A 19,810-nucleotide genomic window follows, 5' to 3' on the forward strand; every position below is an offset into this window, starting at 1 on the left:
AGTTTACTGCTGAATCCAAGTTTATTGTCAACTTAAAAAGAATAAAGCCCAAATCAGAATTGTATTGTGGAGATAGATAGGTGAAGAGATTGGAAACACAAGATTGATATCAACACTGCGGGCTACATACATCTCAGCAAGACAGGAGAACTAGTTCACATTGGCTATTCTAACACATACAAATCTTCAGATTTACCAAGACACCCAGAGACAACAATGTTGGTTGAAAGAAATCTTTTACTTTTAATTTGGAATGATGAACAAAATAATTAATTTGTTTCAAATGCTTCATTTATCTCAGAATGCTATAGCGTCAAGGAGTTCGTCAATTCTTTGACATTGGCACAAAGATTATAAATTGTGAAAGGAAAGTAGTTAAAGGGTTAAAAGTGTGCTGGGGATCATGGTTATAATTATTTCCATTAAAGGAGATTAAAAGTCAGGTGAGCAGGTATATAATGGAACACTATAAGTCAGTTTATACAAATAAAAAGATGTTTATGGACATTATGTCTTTGTATATGTTACTTGCAGAACAGACCACAGACAAGAATCATGTCAATGTTTGATGTAATCTTTATAAGGCTTATCTTGAAGCCTGAAGATAGCAGCTACAACCATGCAATATTTAATGATTTGCAAAATGCTTAAAAACTAATATAAAATAAAAATGAAATTAACTATTACAGGCCATGGAAAGTAGAAGTGTCTTCACTCTTTTATTTTGTTGACATTCTGGCTCTACATTATTACAAATCCTATGAATTCCCTGCCCAGGTTTTCAGCTGCCACTTTTGATGGCAATGAAGCAGAATAGCATGCAATCTGTTCTGTCACATACTTCATCTACTTTTCAAACTCATTCTGAACATAAACAGGGTTTGGCTTACATTGATTAAAATACCTAGATACTTTACAAGGAAAGTAAAAGAAAAAAAATATTTTGAAAATTCCTTATACTTGTAATGGTTTGTGAAAATATATACAAAGAAATTAAATGGTTAAATTGCATAAGATCATTTATTATAAAATTGGACAAGAAAACATAGACTGCATTATATTCATTTCTAGTTCAAGTGAAATATTATTTTACCGGGGTAAAAAACAAAACAAAACAGCAACAAAAAAGAATGAGATAATTAAATTAAAATACAATTCAATTGTTCTATTTAGTCTTATTTCTTTAAAATTAAGTAGTATGGTTTAGATTTTTGTTTTAGCTTTACTAGCATGGTTCATACAAAGTCTCAAAACTTCAACATTTCTTTAAGTAGGTGACAACAATAGGTTACATGACAGTTGCACAATTCTATCTTTTCATTCCATATATGAAACACAAGTTACTAATAAAATGTTTTTACTTCCTGTGAAATGTCTATCACATCAACATCTACACATCTATATACAGTTATATAGCTCAACTAAGGAATCCACAAACAAAGATATCACATTATTTTGCAATTGTTAACATAACAACCAACTAGGTGAAACAAATGGAAAATATAAACTGACTTAGTAGTCAAGTATTTATTGCACATCAAATTTTGACATTATGTTTATCATAAATAATTAGCGTAGAAAAAAAAAGACATAATAGAAATGAATGACTACATTTCACATGTACTGTATTACATTCTGGCTCTTTTGACTGTAACTTAAATTCACAGGATATTGAATAAATAGTGGTCCCAAATACATTTCTTTTTTTTTGAATGATAAAAAACATTTAGAAAAAAAAATTGTTCTTGGTTTGAGTATTATATCATTACAAATTAAGAAAAAGGTGCAATTGTTCCAAAGCAGTAGGTGCAAGAATTATTATAATGAATAATCAATTAAGAATAGGAAAATATACCCCAAAAAAAAAAATGGATTCTAGTGATTCTAACACAGACTTGAACATAGCAATAAATGAACATGTAGTGAAGATAAAAAGAAGCAATGCGATTTGAGAAACTTACAAAGAGCTCAGCCATGAACATTGAGATGAAATTCATGGTTAGTCTCCTATGTTCTCTAAGAGTAAAGCATAGTATAGTCAGTCTACCCTGAAGAACATATTCATTAACTAAACTGAGCTTACTATGTGTGTCATTGCTGACAGAAAGTGGAACATGACAGGGGATGTATTAATCACATTATCTGAGATAAAACATGACATTGTATACATAATAACATTACACTCTAAAAACACACATTTTTTTCTTCTGATGACCCCTATTTTGAATGGGCTAAAAGAAAGAGATTTGAAATGAATTTGTCCAGAGTGAAGGAGAAAATATACAGAGTTCAGAGATACATTAGACAATCATTGAATCTAGAGTGAGAGAGATGAAACAATCATTGTGTCTAAACTGTGAGAGATGAAATACATAATCCTTGACTCCAGTTCTAAGCCTGACTTGTACTTAAACTGCGTAGGTCACTTAGGAAGCCTTCAGGTGTTAAGATGTGAGTAGCACCTGTTAAAATTTGAAAAACAAAATTAACACAATGAAATTTTATTACTAGTAAGCAAAATTTCCTGTTTGTCCCCAAAGACAATTTTTTAAAATGATTTTTCATAGTATCTATAGCAATCTTATATACTTGGGTATCCCTGATACTCATGCTTCAGTAAGTTGAAATAGCTGATTGGATATATGTTGTTTATTTTTGGGAAAAAAAAAATCTTTTTTCCATTCTTCAATGGAACAACCAGCATTATAATGCTACCGCACATGAATTATTTTTTAAAGTCAGTATTGTTCCAGATAAATGGTAAAAACATGTTAAAATTACATATTTTTGGCCACAAGTGGGGAAATCAGTGATAAGTGGATAAATGAGTAAGTCAGCTAGGGCTTTGGCTATATATATAAAATAATGTAACAGTACCGGTAGTCTAAAATGTCAAAGGGGGCTTCCTAAACATTGCTATACTAAAAAAATCGAAGCATTCTATCTCAATTAAAAAGCTTTAATTAGAGAAAAAGTGTCAATAAATGTAAAAAAAATCTGCAAAATATTATGACAGACAATTTTTGTATCCAAACAGTCTCGAGAGAGAAAACCTATTACCTATGAGGACCTCCCAGTTCTTGGCAGACTGTGTCACACTGTAAGCACATCTCATCTCAGAGTAGGTCACACCACCAATGATGAAAACAATCAGCCTTGGACCTGACTTGTAACTTTGTTTTCCCTTCTCCTGGTGCCACTGACCATATCTTGCACTGAAAACAGAGTCTCACTTTCACACTATTCTTAGCAAAAGTCAAATGAAAAGTTCTCTTCACTTTGTTTTCTTCAACTGACGGTTATTACATCCGCAGAAAGGTGGGGAATGGTGGTGGGCAGGGTTTGAACCCAAGACAATTGAAACAAAAGTCTAGAATGCATACCACATGATCAGAGCAGCTAAAGTATGTTAAAATGAAGCCTATTAGAAAAAAATAGGTATCATAAAAAGTACCATATAATGGAAATATGTGCCGTTAAAATCCTAGAAGGGATTGTTTCTCTTGAATTGTTTCAGAATTTTAATTGCAGTAATTTTTTTTTTCAAGATTTATAAAACATGCTAATCTTAATGTGCAAGGGGTTAATTCCTACCAAAAACTTGTTTCTAACAGGTCTCCAGAAAAAAAAAATCCTCCCAAGCACTAATTGAGAGCAAGCCAATATAAATGTGTTGACTGTTACTTAAGGAATTATCTAAGAAACAGATTCACCAAAATGCTGGTATAAAAATTAGGACAGAGCTACCATATAAGTGCTTAAATCTAGTACATACCCCTTTATTCTTTATTCTTGAAAAAAAATAATTTTATAGATGAAATATTACATTTTAAAGTGAAAAACAACAAACCTTCTCTGAGGTCCTGGGATGTGGGGTCTAGAGTTTGCCCCTCCGGAAAGGAATGGAAAATGTTTGGCTTCTAGTTTATCTTCAATAGCATCCTGGTGATAGAACCATTGTTCAAAACATACATACATAACCAATACCAACAAATGTTTTTTTTTCAATTAATAATAAAGAAAAATGTTTCTATATGATTATATTACCCTCATTTTTTTACTCAATATGTTTTCTTTTAAATTTCACTAATACCTCTAAAATATCTTTGATGTATGGGACCCATCTGGACATCTGGTAGGTGTGTTCAGAAGCTCTCACCTTGCGATTAAACGGTTGGTATGGCTGCAGTGTTTTTCGCCTGCCCCCCTATTAAAACAAAGCCATGTCAAGAAAACATTACATATTAGTCACAGATACAGTGTTACACACACACTTGCAGTCTATCGATGTATTTACATACATTGGTTAAACTCAAGCATGACTATAACAAATATACATGACAATAACAAATACATGAGTGCTAAATCTTTTTAGTTATATTCAAATGTGAATTCAAAACAAAAAAATTAAGTGTGTCAATGAAAAGTGTAAGAATTTAGATTGAATAATGGGAGCAAACATGAAACACATCCTGTATATATTTATAAATAGAAGCTTTCTACAAAATTGAACTGGTATTACTGTAAATCTCCTGTAGTATGAGCAACATGATTACAACAAACTGATCAGCACACACTATTAACAGCTTTGTTTCATACAATAGACTCATACTTTGATCTCCCATTACAGCTTTGATGCTAACAAAACCTGTGCAAGTTTATCACTATTGCCTTCATTGTACACTATTAACATTTGTTGATATTTATTTCTTTTAAACAGACATTTTCAACATTACTAAATAGATACATTAAAAAACAAATCTAAAAAGATGATTTTAAAAAATATACATACATAAATAAAATGGTAGTTCAGACTAATCATGTATCCCAGTTTCCAAACAAATAATAAATAAATAAAGAAGCAGTACTGGTGTTTGAAAAGGTTTAAATATAGTTTTGCACAATAATTTAAGAAAAAAGCAGAGTTTGTTATCTTATCATAACATTATTGTTGTTATCATAATAATGAGTTGCATAATAATAATTTGGTAATAAAATGTTGCTACAATCAATGCTTATTAGACCTATTACAAGGTATCATTAGTAGTCCACAATCATTATAATATAAGGTGATGGTAGCAGAATAATAAAGCCCTGACAAAAAAAAAAGGTTTTCATTTCAAGTCTGTCAAAGCTGGAGTATTTTAATTCTGCATTCATTATTAGAGCTTATGCTGCCATAGCCTGCTTAGTATTTCTTTTGTGAACATGTGATGGAGTTGGATATTATGGAGGGGGTTTCAGTACTGTCTTTAGAGGCTCAGCAAGTACAACTCAGCTTAAGTCAAATCTAAAAAAAGTCTTACTATGTATCGGGTATTTCACTAAAGCTCTTTAGTTAGAAAGCCAGGTGATTTATTTTACTCAGCCACACATTTTTACAAATGCATGTGTCTGCAAGTGTCCAGTTGGGAGCTGACTTATGTTGGAAAAGTGGGGGAAAAAAGTGAATCTCTACACTGACCAAATGAAACCATCACTGGACACAAAAATAAGTAAGCACTACTAGCCTTGTAGACTCCTGTATCTCATAGGAAACTAATACCTGTAAATCAAATAATTGGAGCCGACCTAGTGCTTAAGCTTCAGTTAAGCATTCCTGTAAAATGTAACCATATGATAAGACTAATTGTCATTTCAAAATAATAAACAGTTCTGTTAAGGAAAAGAAAATGACTCAAAAATGTGAGAAGCCACAGTAATATGAAAAAGTACATTTAAAAACATACTTGACTCCTACAATAATGTTATTATATGGCTCATGTAGTGACAACTATTAAAACAACCATAAGAGGATTATACAAAAGAAAAGGGAGCTAAACAAAGCCCACTAGTCAAGCAGATGTGGAAGGGAAAAAAACAGCTGGGAAACTAAAACAATGTGTTAAAGCTAAGCATTTTGAGAGAAACATGTATCAAGTGTTACAACCACACCAGTGTATGGATATAGGATGGAATGGCAATCAGTCATTCAGACATGGTAACTAAGCTGCTTTAAACAAGGTTTAAAGTTTCTTGTAAAAAACATTATTTTATACTGCAATGATAAAGGAGCATTTTGATGTAACTATTATCTCATAAAATTATCCTCGTTTTTTTTTTTTTTTTTTTTTTCAATTCTGTTAATCTTCAATAATAAAAAAATAAAATCAAAAGCTAAAATCCAGTTCACCACATGCATATTCTCAAAAAGACTAAAATACTAAACTCAAATCAAACTATCTTATGAGTAATGTGTTGAACGTTGGCAGCAAATTGATAATCAAACAGAATTGTTTTTTAAGTTTTATTACACAGTTACAAGGAGGGCTCATTCCATTCACAGAATATATAGACACTGACTTTTAGTGTAATAGGTACATAATGTAATAAGGTATTAAATGAATATGATTTAAAAATTGTTGCAAATTGCTGTAGATTTTGTTGGAAATAGTCCTAATTATTTAATGATAAATAACTAGCTAAAAAAAGGTACATGCAGTCTCTGAATTAAGAACTTGTTATACATCTAACATTTAGTCCTAAATTTAAAAAAAAAATCTATGACTAGGTAAGAGGAAAAAAAAAACTTATTGAAATTTTTAGAATGAGCCCTGTTTATATTACTCAAAAAAAGTTTTTTAAAATGTATAAATAAACTGCAATTATGAATGTAAGGGAGGTTACCAAGCAGGATCCTTATAGAATTACCTGTCCTTGAAAGGTTCCATAACTCTCATTCAGAATACCCTTCTTACCCGTTGTGGGCTAAGGGCAGCAATCAGAAGCGTGAGAGAGGAAAGAAAAGTAGCGGAGCTTCAAGATATATATAGGTAAGTGTAGCATTACTGTGTGCTTGTCTAGTGGAAAAATCTATCTAAGTATAGTCTATGGATAAAATGTATTCTAGCCAACTAAATGTCTGAAAAGCCATTGAGATTAAATGACTATCAAAAATATAGTCTGACTTATTAAAATCAACTCAATTTAACTTCATAAAAAAATAATTTGGGAGACTTTCTTTTTAAAAACTAAACTACTATTTTCAATTTAACCTTAATGTAACATTGATCTATTATTTTATTTGATATAGAAAATTGAGCCTTGAACTAATTTGTATAATACTTCAACTGTTCTAGTTAGTAAGTTTCTTAACTAATAAGATGTAAAAAATAAAAATAAAATACAAAAGCTAAAACTAAACATTTGATCACAATTTAAATTTATGAATGAATGTAATTTACACACACACACAGAGTGAACAAGGCACATGAGGAGTTGATTTCAAAATAAGAAAAAGAAAACATGAGACGATGATGCACCTATGCATAACAAAATCTACACACAGAAGGAGATTAGAAACAAAGCTGGAATAAAATAAAATGAACATCATCAAAACAAAACGTATTAGCCAGTTAATGATGCTGTGTACTGAAGAGTAACGACTGAAACTGAAAACAACTGACACGCTTTCTAGCAGATATTTGACTCAACAATGCATACGCCAGTCATGCGGTTGAAATAAAAGCATATTTGAAACTTCAAGTAACTAAAAGAAACTCTATTCAGATGTTAATATATTAAGGAAACAAAATTCCTAGAATGTGTTTAAAGAGTTAATAAAATAATCCCAAGTGTACCATGAAGTGGACCCTGCCAGTGATTCTACTGTCAACACTACAGTTAGATACTCATCATTTATTATCTTTAAGGCAAAGAGAATACAGAATTGAGAGAGAGTGTAAGAAATATTAATTAAAGTAAAAAAAACAAACAACAAAAACACTATTATTGGCTGGAAAACAAATTTGCTTGAAATTAAGAACAATGTCCATAAAACTATCTTTACATTACAAGTAGTACAAATCTTGGACTTTGCAATCAAATACAACAATCCTGCTAAACAAAATAATGTATCACTATTTACTTCAGGACTGGTCTTGTTGATTCCTTCATATAAACTATATTATATTGTGACAAAAACAAAACAACCCACAACAACTTAACTAGCCCTCAAGATGCCATGCTAGCATGCATAGCCTGACAAAACACAAGTTAACTAGCTTTAAGATTTTTTTTTTTATTTAGCAGTACTTTATTTTAAAGAATTTATCTTAAATATTATACATGTTTTAGAAAAGATAACACACAACTGAAATAAAGATGTTTTGGTTGAAACTTATGTCTTTTAAACATATCATGTATAGTGATCATTTACTATGTAGTTTAAAGCTGTTGAAAGAAAGAAACAAACAAAATTCTATCATATTTTACATTCTATGCTGCTACAAAAGCTGTATACTCGACACTACTCACATCTTGTATGATTGGGACAGCCAGGTTCTGTGTATTAGTTATAATACACTTTTCCTCCATTGGAATCTGGGCATGTTGAACTAATTTAGCTAAATTTTCTTCAGAGATACCTGTAAAAATATGTTTGAATTTATGTTAATGTCATGCATGTCTGCATATTTGGTCAAGAGGAGATACTTTCACATGTACATCACAAGGGAAAAAAATGTGTTTTAGATTACTAAAAAAATTCAAGTTAAAACTTTGATCAGTTATTATGTTTCCTGTTTCCTGTTTCAGATGTCCTGAAGGTCCGAGAACTTCCGGTTCCCTTTTATGGACCTCTTGACCAGGGAAAGGCTTTTATCCATGGCCAGGATGAGGCATCGGCTCTTCACCAATCCCTCTGTCCGAAATCCCGCCTTATGCGAAACGATCATGTACTCTCGTCCGGTATGTCGCAGGACACGACCCCCTTGAGCCCCACACGAGTATCCCCCTCTCGTGCGAGGCCGGAGGCCGAGCCGCGTGGGGGCCTTTCGTATGCCTATACTGTCCCACCGAACCCGTGCGAGGGTCCATCACAGCGCGTATGGCCCCCGTTGGGGAACGAATCAGTGGGGGGTTGGACGGGTTAGCGAGCCTTTGTTACATCCCTACCACGTGCAGTGTACAGTCTCTCGACCATACGAGTGGTAGCTCACTGAGAGCTATGTGCGCTACCATTCTTTGCCTATCCGCATCCCCCGGCGGACGTTTCCACGGAGGCGCCACGCTGAGGCGACGGTAGCTGGAATATCCTCCGAGTTATTATGTAGATAAGTCTGATGTACCAGCATGAAAGAATAAAGATAAAAAAATTAAATTAATGTGACTCTACTAAAGTCGCACATGGGGGTGAGTTCTTTCAGTCAGTCAAGCTCTATTGTTGTCAAATGGAAATTCAGTTGAACTACAGTTGTCCACCTCAGCATTACTACAGTAACAATGACAATGCAGATGCAACACAAAGAGCTTAAAAAAAAAAGACCACAGCATAATGAGTGTACTTTTCAGCTAAGACAAATGCCCTTGAAACACCCCAACTGATAGAGGAATAGAGGAGTTTTTAAACCTGTCTATTCTAGCCTTAATGGAGAGGAGCTGATCACTTCTTCCAGATCTCATGTAGTGTAATGAATGCAAATTGTCTTTAAGGATTTTATGTTTTGGAAAGGCATTTTCCATAATATAAATGTTTCAAGAGATAATAGCTGTTCTTGAGGTATTTAAGGTTCTTTCTTAATTAGTCAATGTCTTTGTGACATTTAAGTGTAACCATAATAACACCAAGGGTAATAAAACTACTGATGGTAGCTGCATACAAAAGATTCATTATTGTTTTGTCAATTTTATTATTTCCTAACTTCCAAAGATAGCTTATGCTGTATTGATTTCTAATTCATTTCCACATTGAGATATACATTATTCTATGGATTAGGTTTCTAAGGGATTCAAGTTCCATAAACTTTGTGTCCCTTGTGTGTGCTGCTGTGCTATGGAGAGACTATTAATACAAATACATCAACTCTCAAACAAGAACCCCACAACAAAATATTTTCAAATAAATTTAAACTAAGATTCAATGTCAAAGTTATTCACTTACCCGCTTTATGGATGATATACAATAAGATGATACGAATCTTGTCATAGGCAGTGATGTTTTGATCTAATAGTATAGGAACAATGTTTCTCATATGATCTCGTATCTTTTCTCCATCAGCATCAGTTCCCATTGCCAGATCCTAAAACAACCAAAAGGCTCATGAAATAAATATTTTAAAAAAAATTGTATTGGTGTTTTAAAAGGTTTAAATATGCCATATGCCATTTCTGTTGCTTTAAGATAACAAGCGTTGTAATAGTGATTCTAGCATACTGTGTCCTTATTGACTTTAATGTAACTTACAATAAATATTGATGATTGCCTTGATAAATTACAAATTTGATTTAGATTGTTACCCATACAAGAAGAAAAAAAAATTAATGAGATTCCTTTATTCATTTCACATTTTGTCACTTACGGTGAATTAGGCTGATGCGTGTAATTTAACAGCACCATTTTTTTATTATTTAAGCATTTACTTTATTAAGAGCCAATTACTTAATAAACATTTGACTTATTAAATGAACTATATTATGCAATAATTTTGAGTACCTCATCTTTCTGGAAAAAAAAATTTGAAATATATAAAAACTGTGATGAAAAAAAACAAATTAGCATTTCTAAAGCAATATATGGTGAAGCTGTCTTATCCTGACCTGCTCAACTTTGCATAACTTATCCACATGTTTCTGGTACTGTCTCATGCAGTCCTCTGCCAAATGAAAATGTGCTGAATACTTGCTGAGTTCTTTCTGGTACTGTGGGGCTTTCTTTAACATCTGGCTCAAGTCTCTGATGTTTGTTTTGTCTGATGTGTTCATACGCTTAGATTCCGCAAATTGTTTGAGTTTCTTTGTCACCTGCCTGCAATGTAGTAGTGCAGTTTGAAATTCAAAAAGTCTCAGTTTCGTTGTGTGGTTAGCATAAAACCAAGCCATTAATACATCCTCCATGAGGACCCAAAGGTTAAGTGCTAGGCTGATAGCTTTAAGTTCTAATGTTGGTGAAGCCTGGAGTTTTAAACTGTAATTTTAGGATATCTCAGATCTCACTGAATTAAGAACCACTCTAGAAATTTTATGTACTTCAGATTAAAAGCACAGAGCATTAATTATGAGTCAAATATGTGTTACATGTACTCTTTCTTTTTCTATCAACAAACATATATACTGTTGTAAACTTGTTTCTCCCCGACTGACCATTTTTTCCACGTGAGAACTTTTTGAATTTTGTTTATGCTTAGAGGCGAAACTGACCGGAACGAGTGTGTTGATGTGTTAACTAACTAGAGTTATGAATGCTGATTTTTCAACAGAGGATTGTTTTTTTGAATCGTTTTTTTTTTTGTGAATAGGGATAGGAACATTTTATTAGAAGAACTGTGAAATTAATTCTTTTTACTTGGAGTATTGACTGTTAATAGCTGAATTGTGCTTCTGCAATCAGAAGGGATATCAGCAACCTGACAATCAGTGAGTTAACTATCTTTAGTGTACTCCCAAGTCGTAACAATACATTAATTTGAACATATGCAAGAACAACAAAATAAGAAAATCTTAATATACAGATATGAAAAAAAGTAACAATCCCTCCTTACTGTGATACAATAGCCATGTGCTGATGTCGCAACTCAACCCAGAGTTCATCATTCTCATCCAGCAGGCATTCTTTTTCTGTTACTTCATTGCCACTTGTATTTTCATACCTGAAAGACAATATTTCTTATAAATGCATTTTTTAAAATTACAAACAATATATGCTTCTATAAAACTAGATTAAAATTTGACAAGCAATTAAAAGCTTTCAAAGCATGCATTAACCAACCAAGCAAAAAAATTGATTTACTTGTAAACATCATTCTCTATAGGGAGGAGGTCGTAAGCCATAGCCTGGAATGTCAGTTCATGAAGCAAGGGGGAGATGGGATCAAAGCCTCTGTCTAAAATCAGTAACATCGAGCGATCTTTTTGGGGTCCCTGAAATGTAAAATTAAAAGTTTTCAATTTAGCAGAAGTTAAGGCAGCGAATGCTTAGCCAAAAACTCCATATGATTGCAATTGAATTTTATTTTCATACAAATGTCAAAAAAAAAAAAAAAGTTTTGTATGAATGAGTTAATAAAAAGCAGACTTCAAAAGTGTCTACCTCTCCCATTGTGTGATCATCCGCTCTGTAAGCATCAAGTTTCTGCTGCACTAACTGAGCAAACTCTGCATTGCGATCAAAGTCTCTGGAAACAAAAGAATTTCTCTCTTAACCACAGCAAAGAAACAATCATGGGCATTACAACTTATAAGCATTATGTAGACTTTATAATTGATAAGAATAAACATTATCTTCACATCACACTGCAGGATACTTGACTTACGATCTGTATCTGACTGCTGGGTATTCCCCAAGGGTTGCACACAAAGTGGCAATCTGTTCAGCACATCTTTCCAGGTTGATGGTGCGACCAGAAGATTTGTTTGGGTTGTAATAGAACTGAAATGTTTCTGGAGAGTCTAAGGAGTAAACCTAAGACAAAATTGTAGCAAATACTGTGAAAGTATCTCTAAAACAAACACAAATATTTATTTTATCATAAGTTCTAAAATGGAGTTCAAATGACATTTCTATAAAATGCTAAATATATATATATAAATGAGATAATTTTATTGATCCTAATAAATGGAAATTGTTTGAGAACAATTAATTTAATTCAACATCACTATGGTTCTACAATAATAACAATATAGATGCAATCACAAACAACATACACACAATTAACACTTGATGAGTTGGGCTCCAATGTCCTTCTCTGTGATGAGAAAGAACCTTGAAACACCCTGACTGACATATATTTTTTATATCTCTCTGTTCTAGCCTTTATTGAGAGCAGCTAACCATTGTAATAGGTGCATATTGTCTTGAAGAACTTAAAAGTTGTGTAAAGGAATCTTTCATACTATAGATAAAATAGTTATTCAAGAGCTGGTAGCTGTGCTAATATAAAATTCTTTTTTTAATATGTCTAATAATCATTTATGTTATGATTACTCGTAACAAGCTTCTTTTCTTAATTCAAAAACTGATTCAAAGTGTTAACCTAGTTATTTTCATTATTAAGATGGGGATGTAATATTTTGATGAATATTAACATTCATAACAATCCACTCACCTGAGATTCATAGGGCAAAAATGCTATGTTGATTTCTTTCAAAGTCTTAATAAACTTGGCACTAGTTGACTTGCATAATTCATTGAAAGATTCATCGGGACAGGCTGCACATTTAGAAAAAAAAAGGTGTTCTCAAAAATAGAAATGAAACATTTTATTCAAATTTTACTTTTAAAATTAATCCTACACAAGAATGATTGTAGACATTTTCATAGATTATAAGAAACTTTAAACTTTTTTTTTTCTTATTAAACCTAACCAGTTAGGATAAAAGAAAAAAAAAAAAAAAGACCATAGTATTATTGTTGATCAAATGTGACATAGAGTGGCACTAACCAGAAATAATGAACCAACTAACCTTCTGTGAAATAAACATGAGCAGCTTTATACTGTGTATTGTTAGGATTTTGAAAATCAGCTATCATCCCTTTTATAGACTGGTGATAAAGAAAACAATATGTCATGTGTTAAAAAAAAATGTTAATAAAAATAATGACTTGTCTTATGTAAGAATAAATTTTTAAGATCCATATGAAGTTCAAAGGTCAGCTCTTTTAGTGCTGAATCGATATATGATGTGCTAAGCAATAAAATGTTAGCTTTATCAATATTCTTATACCAGATAAACTGATTTATTACAGCAGTAAACCTAATATAGTACAAAAGTAAAGGTAACATTATATTGTTTGAGCTTTTTTTTTTTTTTTTTTTGGCACATCGGCACACTTTAGGCCATGTCATGCCCGTAATCCCTAGTAACATTTATAAAACAAAGAAATGTCCATTTGATAGGAAGATTTGTTTTATTGTTATATAGTTGTCACTCAATATAACATGAAGTGATAACTCTGACTGTGCATGGTTCCATTCCACTTCTAAAGAAAAAGAATCTTAACAAAATAAAAGCTCATTCGATACTATTATGGTAAAATAGTGGCATAACAAATTTCGATTGTTCTAGTTTCTTGAACAATGGAATCAAAGGTCACAATAAAAATAATGAAGTACTTTAGTTTTACTACTGTACACTACAAGTACAAATCTTGGAATATACCTTATCAATAGGTGTAATGAGATAAATTGCTTCTAGCAGAGGCAAAGGTTCCCTTCTTTTGTTAATATCTTCGACCACTGAAAATAGATAAAAAGATTTTCTTTAGACTTAAGTCTTGAGACAATGTCATAATGGAGGTAAAAGTACAAATAAAACAAAGTTTTTTAAGTGTGATAGTCTGACATAAAGGACTAGTGTAATATATATATATATATATATATATATATATATATATATAAGATTTTAGTATCAAAGTATTTTTTTTATGTGTCAAGTAAAGGTAATACAATATGGGATAGTTAACCATTTTCTAAATAAGAATGATATCTGAATAAATGACCCAATGTGCCAAATGGCGCTGGAGGATCTAAGTCTAAGTAAGTAAGTTGAGGTATTTGGGTCAAAGATATCTGGATACTATGTAGAAAAAAATGAAACTAGGAAGGTGAACAAAAATACAGTAGAGTTGACGAAGACCAAAAAACATTCTTTGGCAACCTTTGGCAGGTCACAAGACTAACACACAAAACATAAGCACATACCAAAAAACAAACAAAAAAAACAAACAGGTAAAGCTTACATGTGATTCCTTCAGACATTATTTCATGCATCTTGCAGCAGGCAGAGATCATTCTCTTGCTCAGACTATCCACTACTAGAACTTTCCATTCTCCAGGTTTTCTTTGCTGTTTTATTACTTCATTGATGATTTCTGTCCAATCATACAAAACAACAAAGTTATTGACAAGGCTTTCATCTCTTCTTAGTAAAAAAATATATATACATTTTTCATTATTAGTGGTAATTGTATTTGACCTATTTGTACAAAACTTATATCAACTAACTCTGTCTGTCTACTAAAAAGTTTGAACATGCTATTTCTCCAACACCCATTTCTGATCAAGCTAATACTTAATAGTAATAAACAAAATGTAGGCTCAATAGGCTGTGATAACATAACAAAGATAAAAATGAGAGACAATATTATCTAAAAAAAACTTTTGAACAAATTAGTCTTAATGTTCCTCTTGAATGTAATGAAGTTTGAGATCCATGGGGAGTGAGTTCCAAACATTTACACAATTATTCAATGCCTTCTAGACAATACATGAATTTTTAAAAAAATAACCAATAATCCAATTACTTACTGATTATTAATTATTTTGTTTGATACCAACAAGGGAAACTAATCAATTACAAAATTAACCAATAAGTCAATTTATTATTTTGTTTGATTTTTGTATTTCGTTTTTTTTTTTACTTTAAAAAAATTGTCTGCTGCTTTAAATGTCTCTAGACAGTCTAGATCTATTCTTGGGAATTAAAATTGATATAGAGATCTAAATTATATTATATGTCAATAAATTAATAGCCAGTTTGAAAATGAGAAATAAAATGTTCCTGAAATTAGAATGTTGAAAGCTCAATCTATTGCTCACAATAGACATTAATCACATTATTAATGTTAATTACACTATAGACATAGTCTACTAGGCTAGTAGTACTACAATACTAGATCAAGATTTCTAGACCTAGATCTGTTTAGCTAACTCATGGGATATGGCTACTCTCAGGCCAGGCCCACTTCCCAGTAGACACACAGTGATCACTGAATGCCCACTCCCATCATCAACATTACCACACAATTAGCGGCAAAGTCTAGATCTAGATCTAGTAGTATACTATACAATATAAATTTTGAAATTAATAATTATAGATAGGATAGACATAGAATCTAGATTGAGATGTACATTGTAAATGTCTTTATGTTATGATTTTACTTTACTTAAATGACTTAATAAAATGAAAAAAAAAACAACAACAACACTAGCAACACTGTCAACAGGCCCACAGGAGCACTGTGAATCACTTCAATCAGTGTTATAAGAGATAAGATAATTTTTTATTGATTTAATCAAATGGAAATTCAATACAATTGACAACCTCCGCGTAACTACTGTACGTAACAATATAGATGAAAAAATACAAACAACATTCACACACGAAATACATACACACTTACAACCAGCGCTATATGAATTAGACTTCTATGTACTTCTCTATGACGACAGATGATCTTAAAACACTCTGACTGAAAGTGGGATAAAGGAGTTTTAAAATCTTTCTGTTTTAGTCCTAATGGAAAGGAGACGACCACTTCGTTCAGATTTTATGTATGACGAAACTAATCTATTATTTTGTTTATACCAGGACTCCATTTCTTTATAGTTCAGACACATTTAGTTTTGTTTACTCTGAAAAACAAGGGTTTTACATGGGTTCAAAGAGCACTGGTAGGACAATGCCATTTTTTTTCTTCTAGGACAGAAGGAGGGTAGGTCCAGGGTGAAGGAGATTTTTTTTAGAAAATTTAGGTACCAGCTAAACAAGATAGCTGTTAGTTAGCACACTGAGAGTGTTCACTAAGTTACAAAGCGGGGAATGGTGTTCGTTAATGTTAGTTTTAGGACGCATTGACCTGACCTTTTTTTACATCATATTTTATTTTAACTGCATAGAGTAACAAAACAACATATCTGTTTTTATAGACAAATGGATGATGAGTTTATAGATGTTTACAGTTTTTTTCCCACGACTAACCTTTACGGAGCTATAAAAATTCAAACATAAAAATTAGAGCAGCAGGGCTTAACGTGTTCACTAGACGGAAATGACTATAGATTTATATAGCTAGGCGAAAAAAAAAACGGAAGTGCGGAAGTAAAAAACGTCTGATAATTTAGAGATTGCGTTTTTGATGTTTTTATTACATAGGCCATATGTTAGCTCAAAACACCACAAAAAATCATAACTTTCTAACTGTTATACATTATACAGTCATAATTCATACACTATTGAAAAGTTCTGTTAAAGTATTTTAATGATGTACTAACAAAAATTGTTTTTTTTCCAAGATAAATTTTTATTTCACCTCCCTAATCTATGTCAGAATGTCTATATATGTTTATAGTATATAGATCTAATAGTTAATATAGAAATAGGATATAACCGAAATATAGATAATTATAATAGACTTCATTGACTATGATGATTAAACTATCATCTACGATCACTATCATTATCGTCATTATCATATTTTCATGATATGAGTATGACTGTCACTATCATATGAAATTTAGTAAATTTACTATTTAGTAATAATTTACATGTAAATTTAAAGTTTGATTTTGATTATGAAGATTTAGTCAATTTAGATTATGAACATCATTGAATATGAAGGAATATCATATTTATTATGATCAGAATCCTAATTCATTCAGATGAGATTGAATGAATTGATCGATCATTCATTGACTCATCATTGATACACTGATAAAATTGATTGATTATTAATTTGATAGTGAAGTGATGAGTGAGACTAGTCAGCTAGTGAGACTGTGACAGTAAAAAGACAGAACTTGAAAACCGAGCAACCACGACCGAGCGTCTAGATATTAGATCTATATTCTAGAATCTATATCTAGTTAGATATGATGTATAAACAGGTGAACAATGTATTTGTTTACTTACTTTCGTGTACTGCTTCTTTCAACGCCATTTTGAATGATTAATAACAAAAGTATGACGGGATATGTTTATAAAAACTGAGGAAACTGGACTGGAAAATCGAAAAGCAATAAAGTTGAGTAAAGTTTAGAAGTCAAGCAGAAAAATTACTTTAAAGATATTTACATATCTATAGATCTATATAGATCTTTATTATATATATATCAAAATACATTTTCAAACACAGGGTTAACATGCCAGACGTCAGGCTAAAGGATTCTATTAACTCCTTTTTTCCCCCATTCTTTCGTATTGTAGACTATAGCATAGATATTCAAGAATGTAAAAAAGAAAGAAAAAACAAGGTTACAAAGACAGTTTGTGTAGAAACACAAACTCAAAATCGGCCCCCGAAGTGGTCCATCCAGGCAGGTAAAAAGGCAGGTTTCACTATTTTCAGAAAGAATATCAGAATGAAATTCTATCAAAGGCAAATGACAGAGAAGTATGGAAAAAGAAGGTTGACAGATCTTGGACCCCAACGTCCAGCAGACCAAGGGATGTGAACCTGGCTTATAATGATTATTTAATTGATCTAATTGTTTTGTAAAGGGTCAATCTCTTATTCCAAGCCTCCAGAAAAAAAAATCCGTTTTTGTTGCAAAAAATGTAAAACCGTTTGCATAAGGAAATCTGCCATACTAAATAGCATCCAGTGTTTGTTACTATTTATAGTCGATAGTTGTAAAAATGGTGTATTTTTATGAAAAAACCCTGCTTGATTTAAAAAAATAGATTATTCTCTGTCAGAAAAGAAAAAAGTAGCCGTTGCATCAGAACTTTGAATGGTCTAAAATATTAGGATGTCGGATTTTTACTATCTTTTCTAGTTTAAGAGATCTTTTCTCCTTTCGGGGGCCGCTAAAAATTGCTTCTAACGCTACTAAGAAAAAAGGAGTTTTTGTTCATCTCTCATACATTTTTTTTTTCGAAAATGACTCATTGTAGCAAATAAATTCATTTGTAAGAAAAATGGATGGCTATAAAAACTCAAAAAACTCACAGCCTTTTGACTATTAAGGATAGAGATGGGAACGAGTAGTCTCACCGCCCTCTCCTAGGTGACATCTTCTGCTGTCACCATACATAGAGACATATCCTCGTTTCTGCAAATTATGGGCGCCCGCAGGATTTTTTGTGTGCAAAAGTTGAGACTTAATATAATGGCTCATAGTCGTAGCTTTAAATTTCTTGTTACGGAGGATATTAAAGAAAGAAATGGTGACCATCACACCAGTGGCGTAGCAAGGTACCCGTGGGCCCGGGCTCAAGAATATATTGGTGGGCCCCAATTCCCCCCAAAAAGAAGAATGTAATGTGTGACAAAACAATTGAGTAATCTATACAGTGCCTGAGATGTCTGTAGTTTCATCACAGTTGCAGCAATGACTGCGAAACTAACAGGCTCTGCATAGGCAGTTAAATCATGATGCTGCTGCTCCTTTTTGGTTTCTTGCTGCTGCCAGCGCTCGTTGATCCAAATCAATGTTTCGACTCAGACGAGGGTATTGAAGAACTTTCTTGTATCTTCGGCCATCGTAATCTGGTGGACGTGTTTAACCTGCTATTTTATCAAGTGCTAACATCGACCGCAACTCCATTATACGTAGCTTAATGCATTTTCCAAGATGACTGCACTCTTCACTTTTGTTCACACCGAAAGACTGCTGGCAAGGATTTCTCATCCAAGAAAAAAAAAAACAACTTTAATCACACTTTAGGCTGGCTAATTATGTGGAAATGAAAACATAACGTCAAGACTATAGTGCCATGGAATATTATTAAAGCTTAATATGGTCGACCACAACTCCTGATTAGCTTATTCTAGTTTTATTACAACAATTGCATATCCTTACAACTGTACCTACCCCAAGCACTACTGGTATAAGTTGCCACTTTAAAGAAGTCAGTTGATTTGTAGGTGCACAAACAAATTGTCTAAAGCTTCGATACTCAAAATTCATTGAGAAGGGATGCACGTACATGGTCCACATCAATTCCTGATAAGCCTCCTAGGCAAGTCTGATACAATAATAACTTAGGGCCTATTCTTACAACTGTACTTTGGTGGAGGCACTACCTTCTCAGTTGCTAATTTAACAGCGCTCTA

General features: G+C 32.2%; 1 protein-coding gene across 2 annotated transcripts; it reads right to left on the reverse strand.

Annotated features, from left to right (window-relative positions):
• Positions 1-2: 2 nt before the first annotated feature.
• On the reverse strand, positions 3-17,817 carry LOC106075187 (syntaxin-binding protein 1-like). 2 transcript variants are annotated; one of them, XM_056041049.1, is made up of 17 exons: positions 17,665-17,817; positions 14,714-14,845; positions 14,134-14,210; positions 13,438-13,516; positions 13,080-13,183; positions 12,288-12,436; positions 12,065-12,149; positions 11,765-11,895; positions 11,517-11,624; positions 10,576-10,783; positions 9,920-10,058; positions 8,296-8,405; positions 6,691-6,747; positions 4,094-4,207; positions 3,851-3,942; positions 3,061-3,215; positions 3-2,462 (listed from the first exon to the last, which is right to left on the reverse strand). In XM_056041049.1, exons 1-17 carry the CDS (start codon positions 17,690-17,692, stop codon positions 2,392-2,394), a joined length of 1,839 nt encoding a protein of 612 aa, XP_055897024.1. In that variant the 5' UTR covers positions 17,693-17,817; the 3' UTR covers positions 3-2,391. The 2 variants fall into 2 exon arrangements, with proteins under 2 accessions (XP_055897024.1, XP_055897026.1); XM_056041051.1 differs by lacking the exon at positions 6,691-6,747.
• Positions 17,818-19,810: the final 1,993 nt, after the last annotated feature.

Source organism: Biomphalaria glabrata, chromosome 9, assembly GCF_947242115.1.
Source record: "Biomphalaria glabrata chromosome 9, xgBioGlab47.1, whole genome shotgun sequence".
Lineage (NCBI taxonomy): Eukaryota > Metazoa > Mollusca > Gastropoda > Planorbidae > Biomphalaria > Biomphalaria glabrata.

Bases quoted from the DNA above. Each gene is read 5' to 3' on its own strand.
- LOC106075187 (XM_056041049.1), bottom strand. From the start codon at position 17,692: ATGGCGTTGAAAGAAGCAGTACACGAAA. The intron at 12,437-13,079 runs GTGAGTGGATTG...ATTTTGTCTTAG, and splicing joins TTTTGCCCTATGAATCTCAG to GTTTACTCCTTAGACTCTCC. The intron at 10,784-11,516 runs GTAAGGAGGGAT...ACTACATTGCAG, and splicing joins CACATGGCTATTGTATCACA to GCAGGTGACAAAGAAACTCA.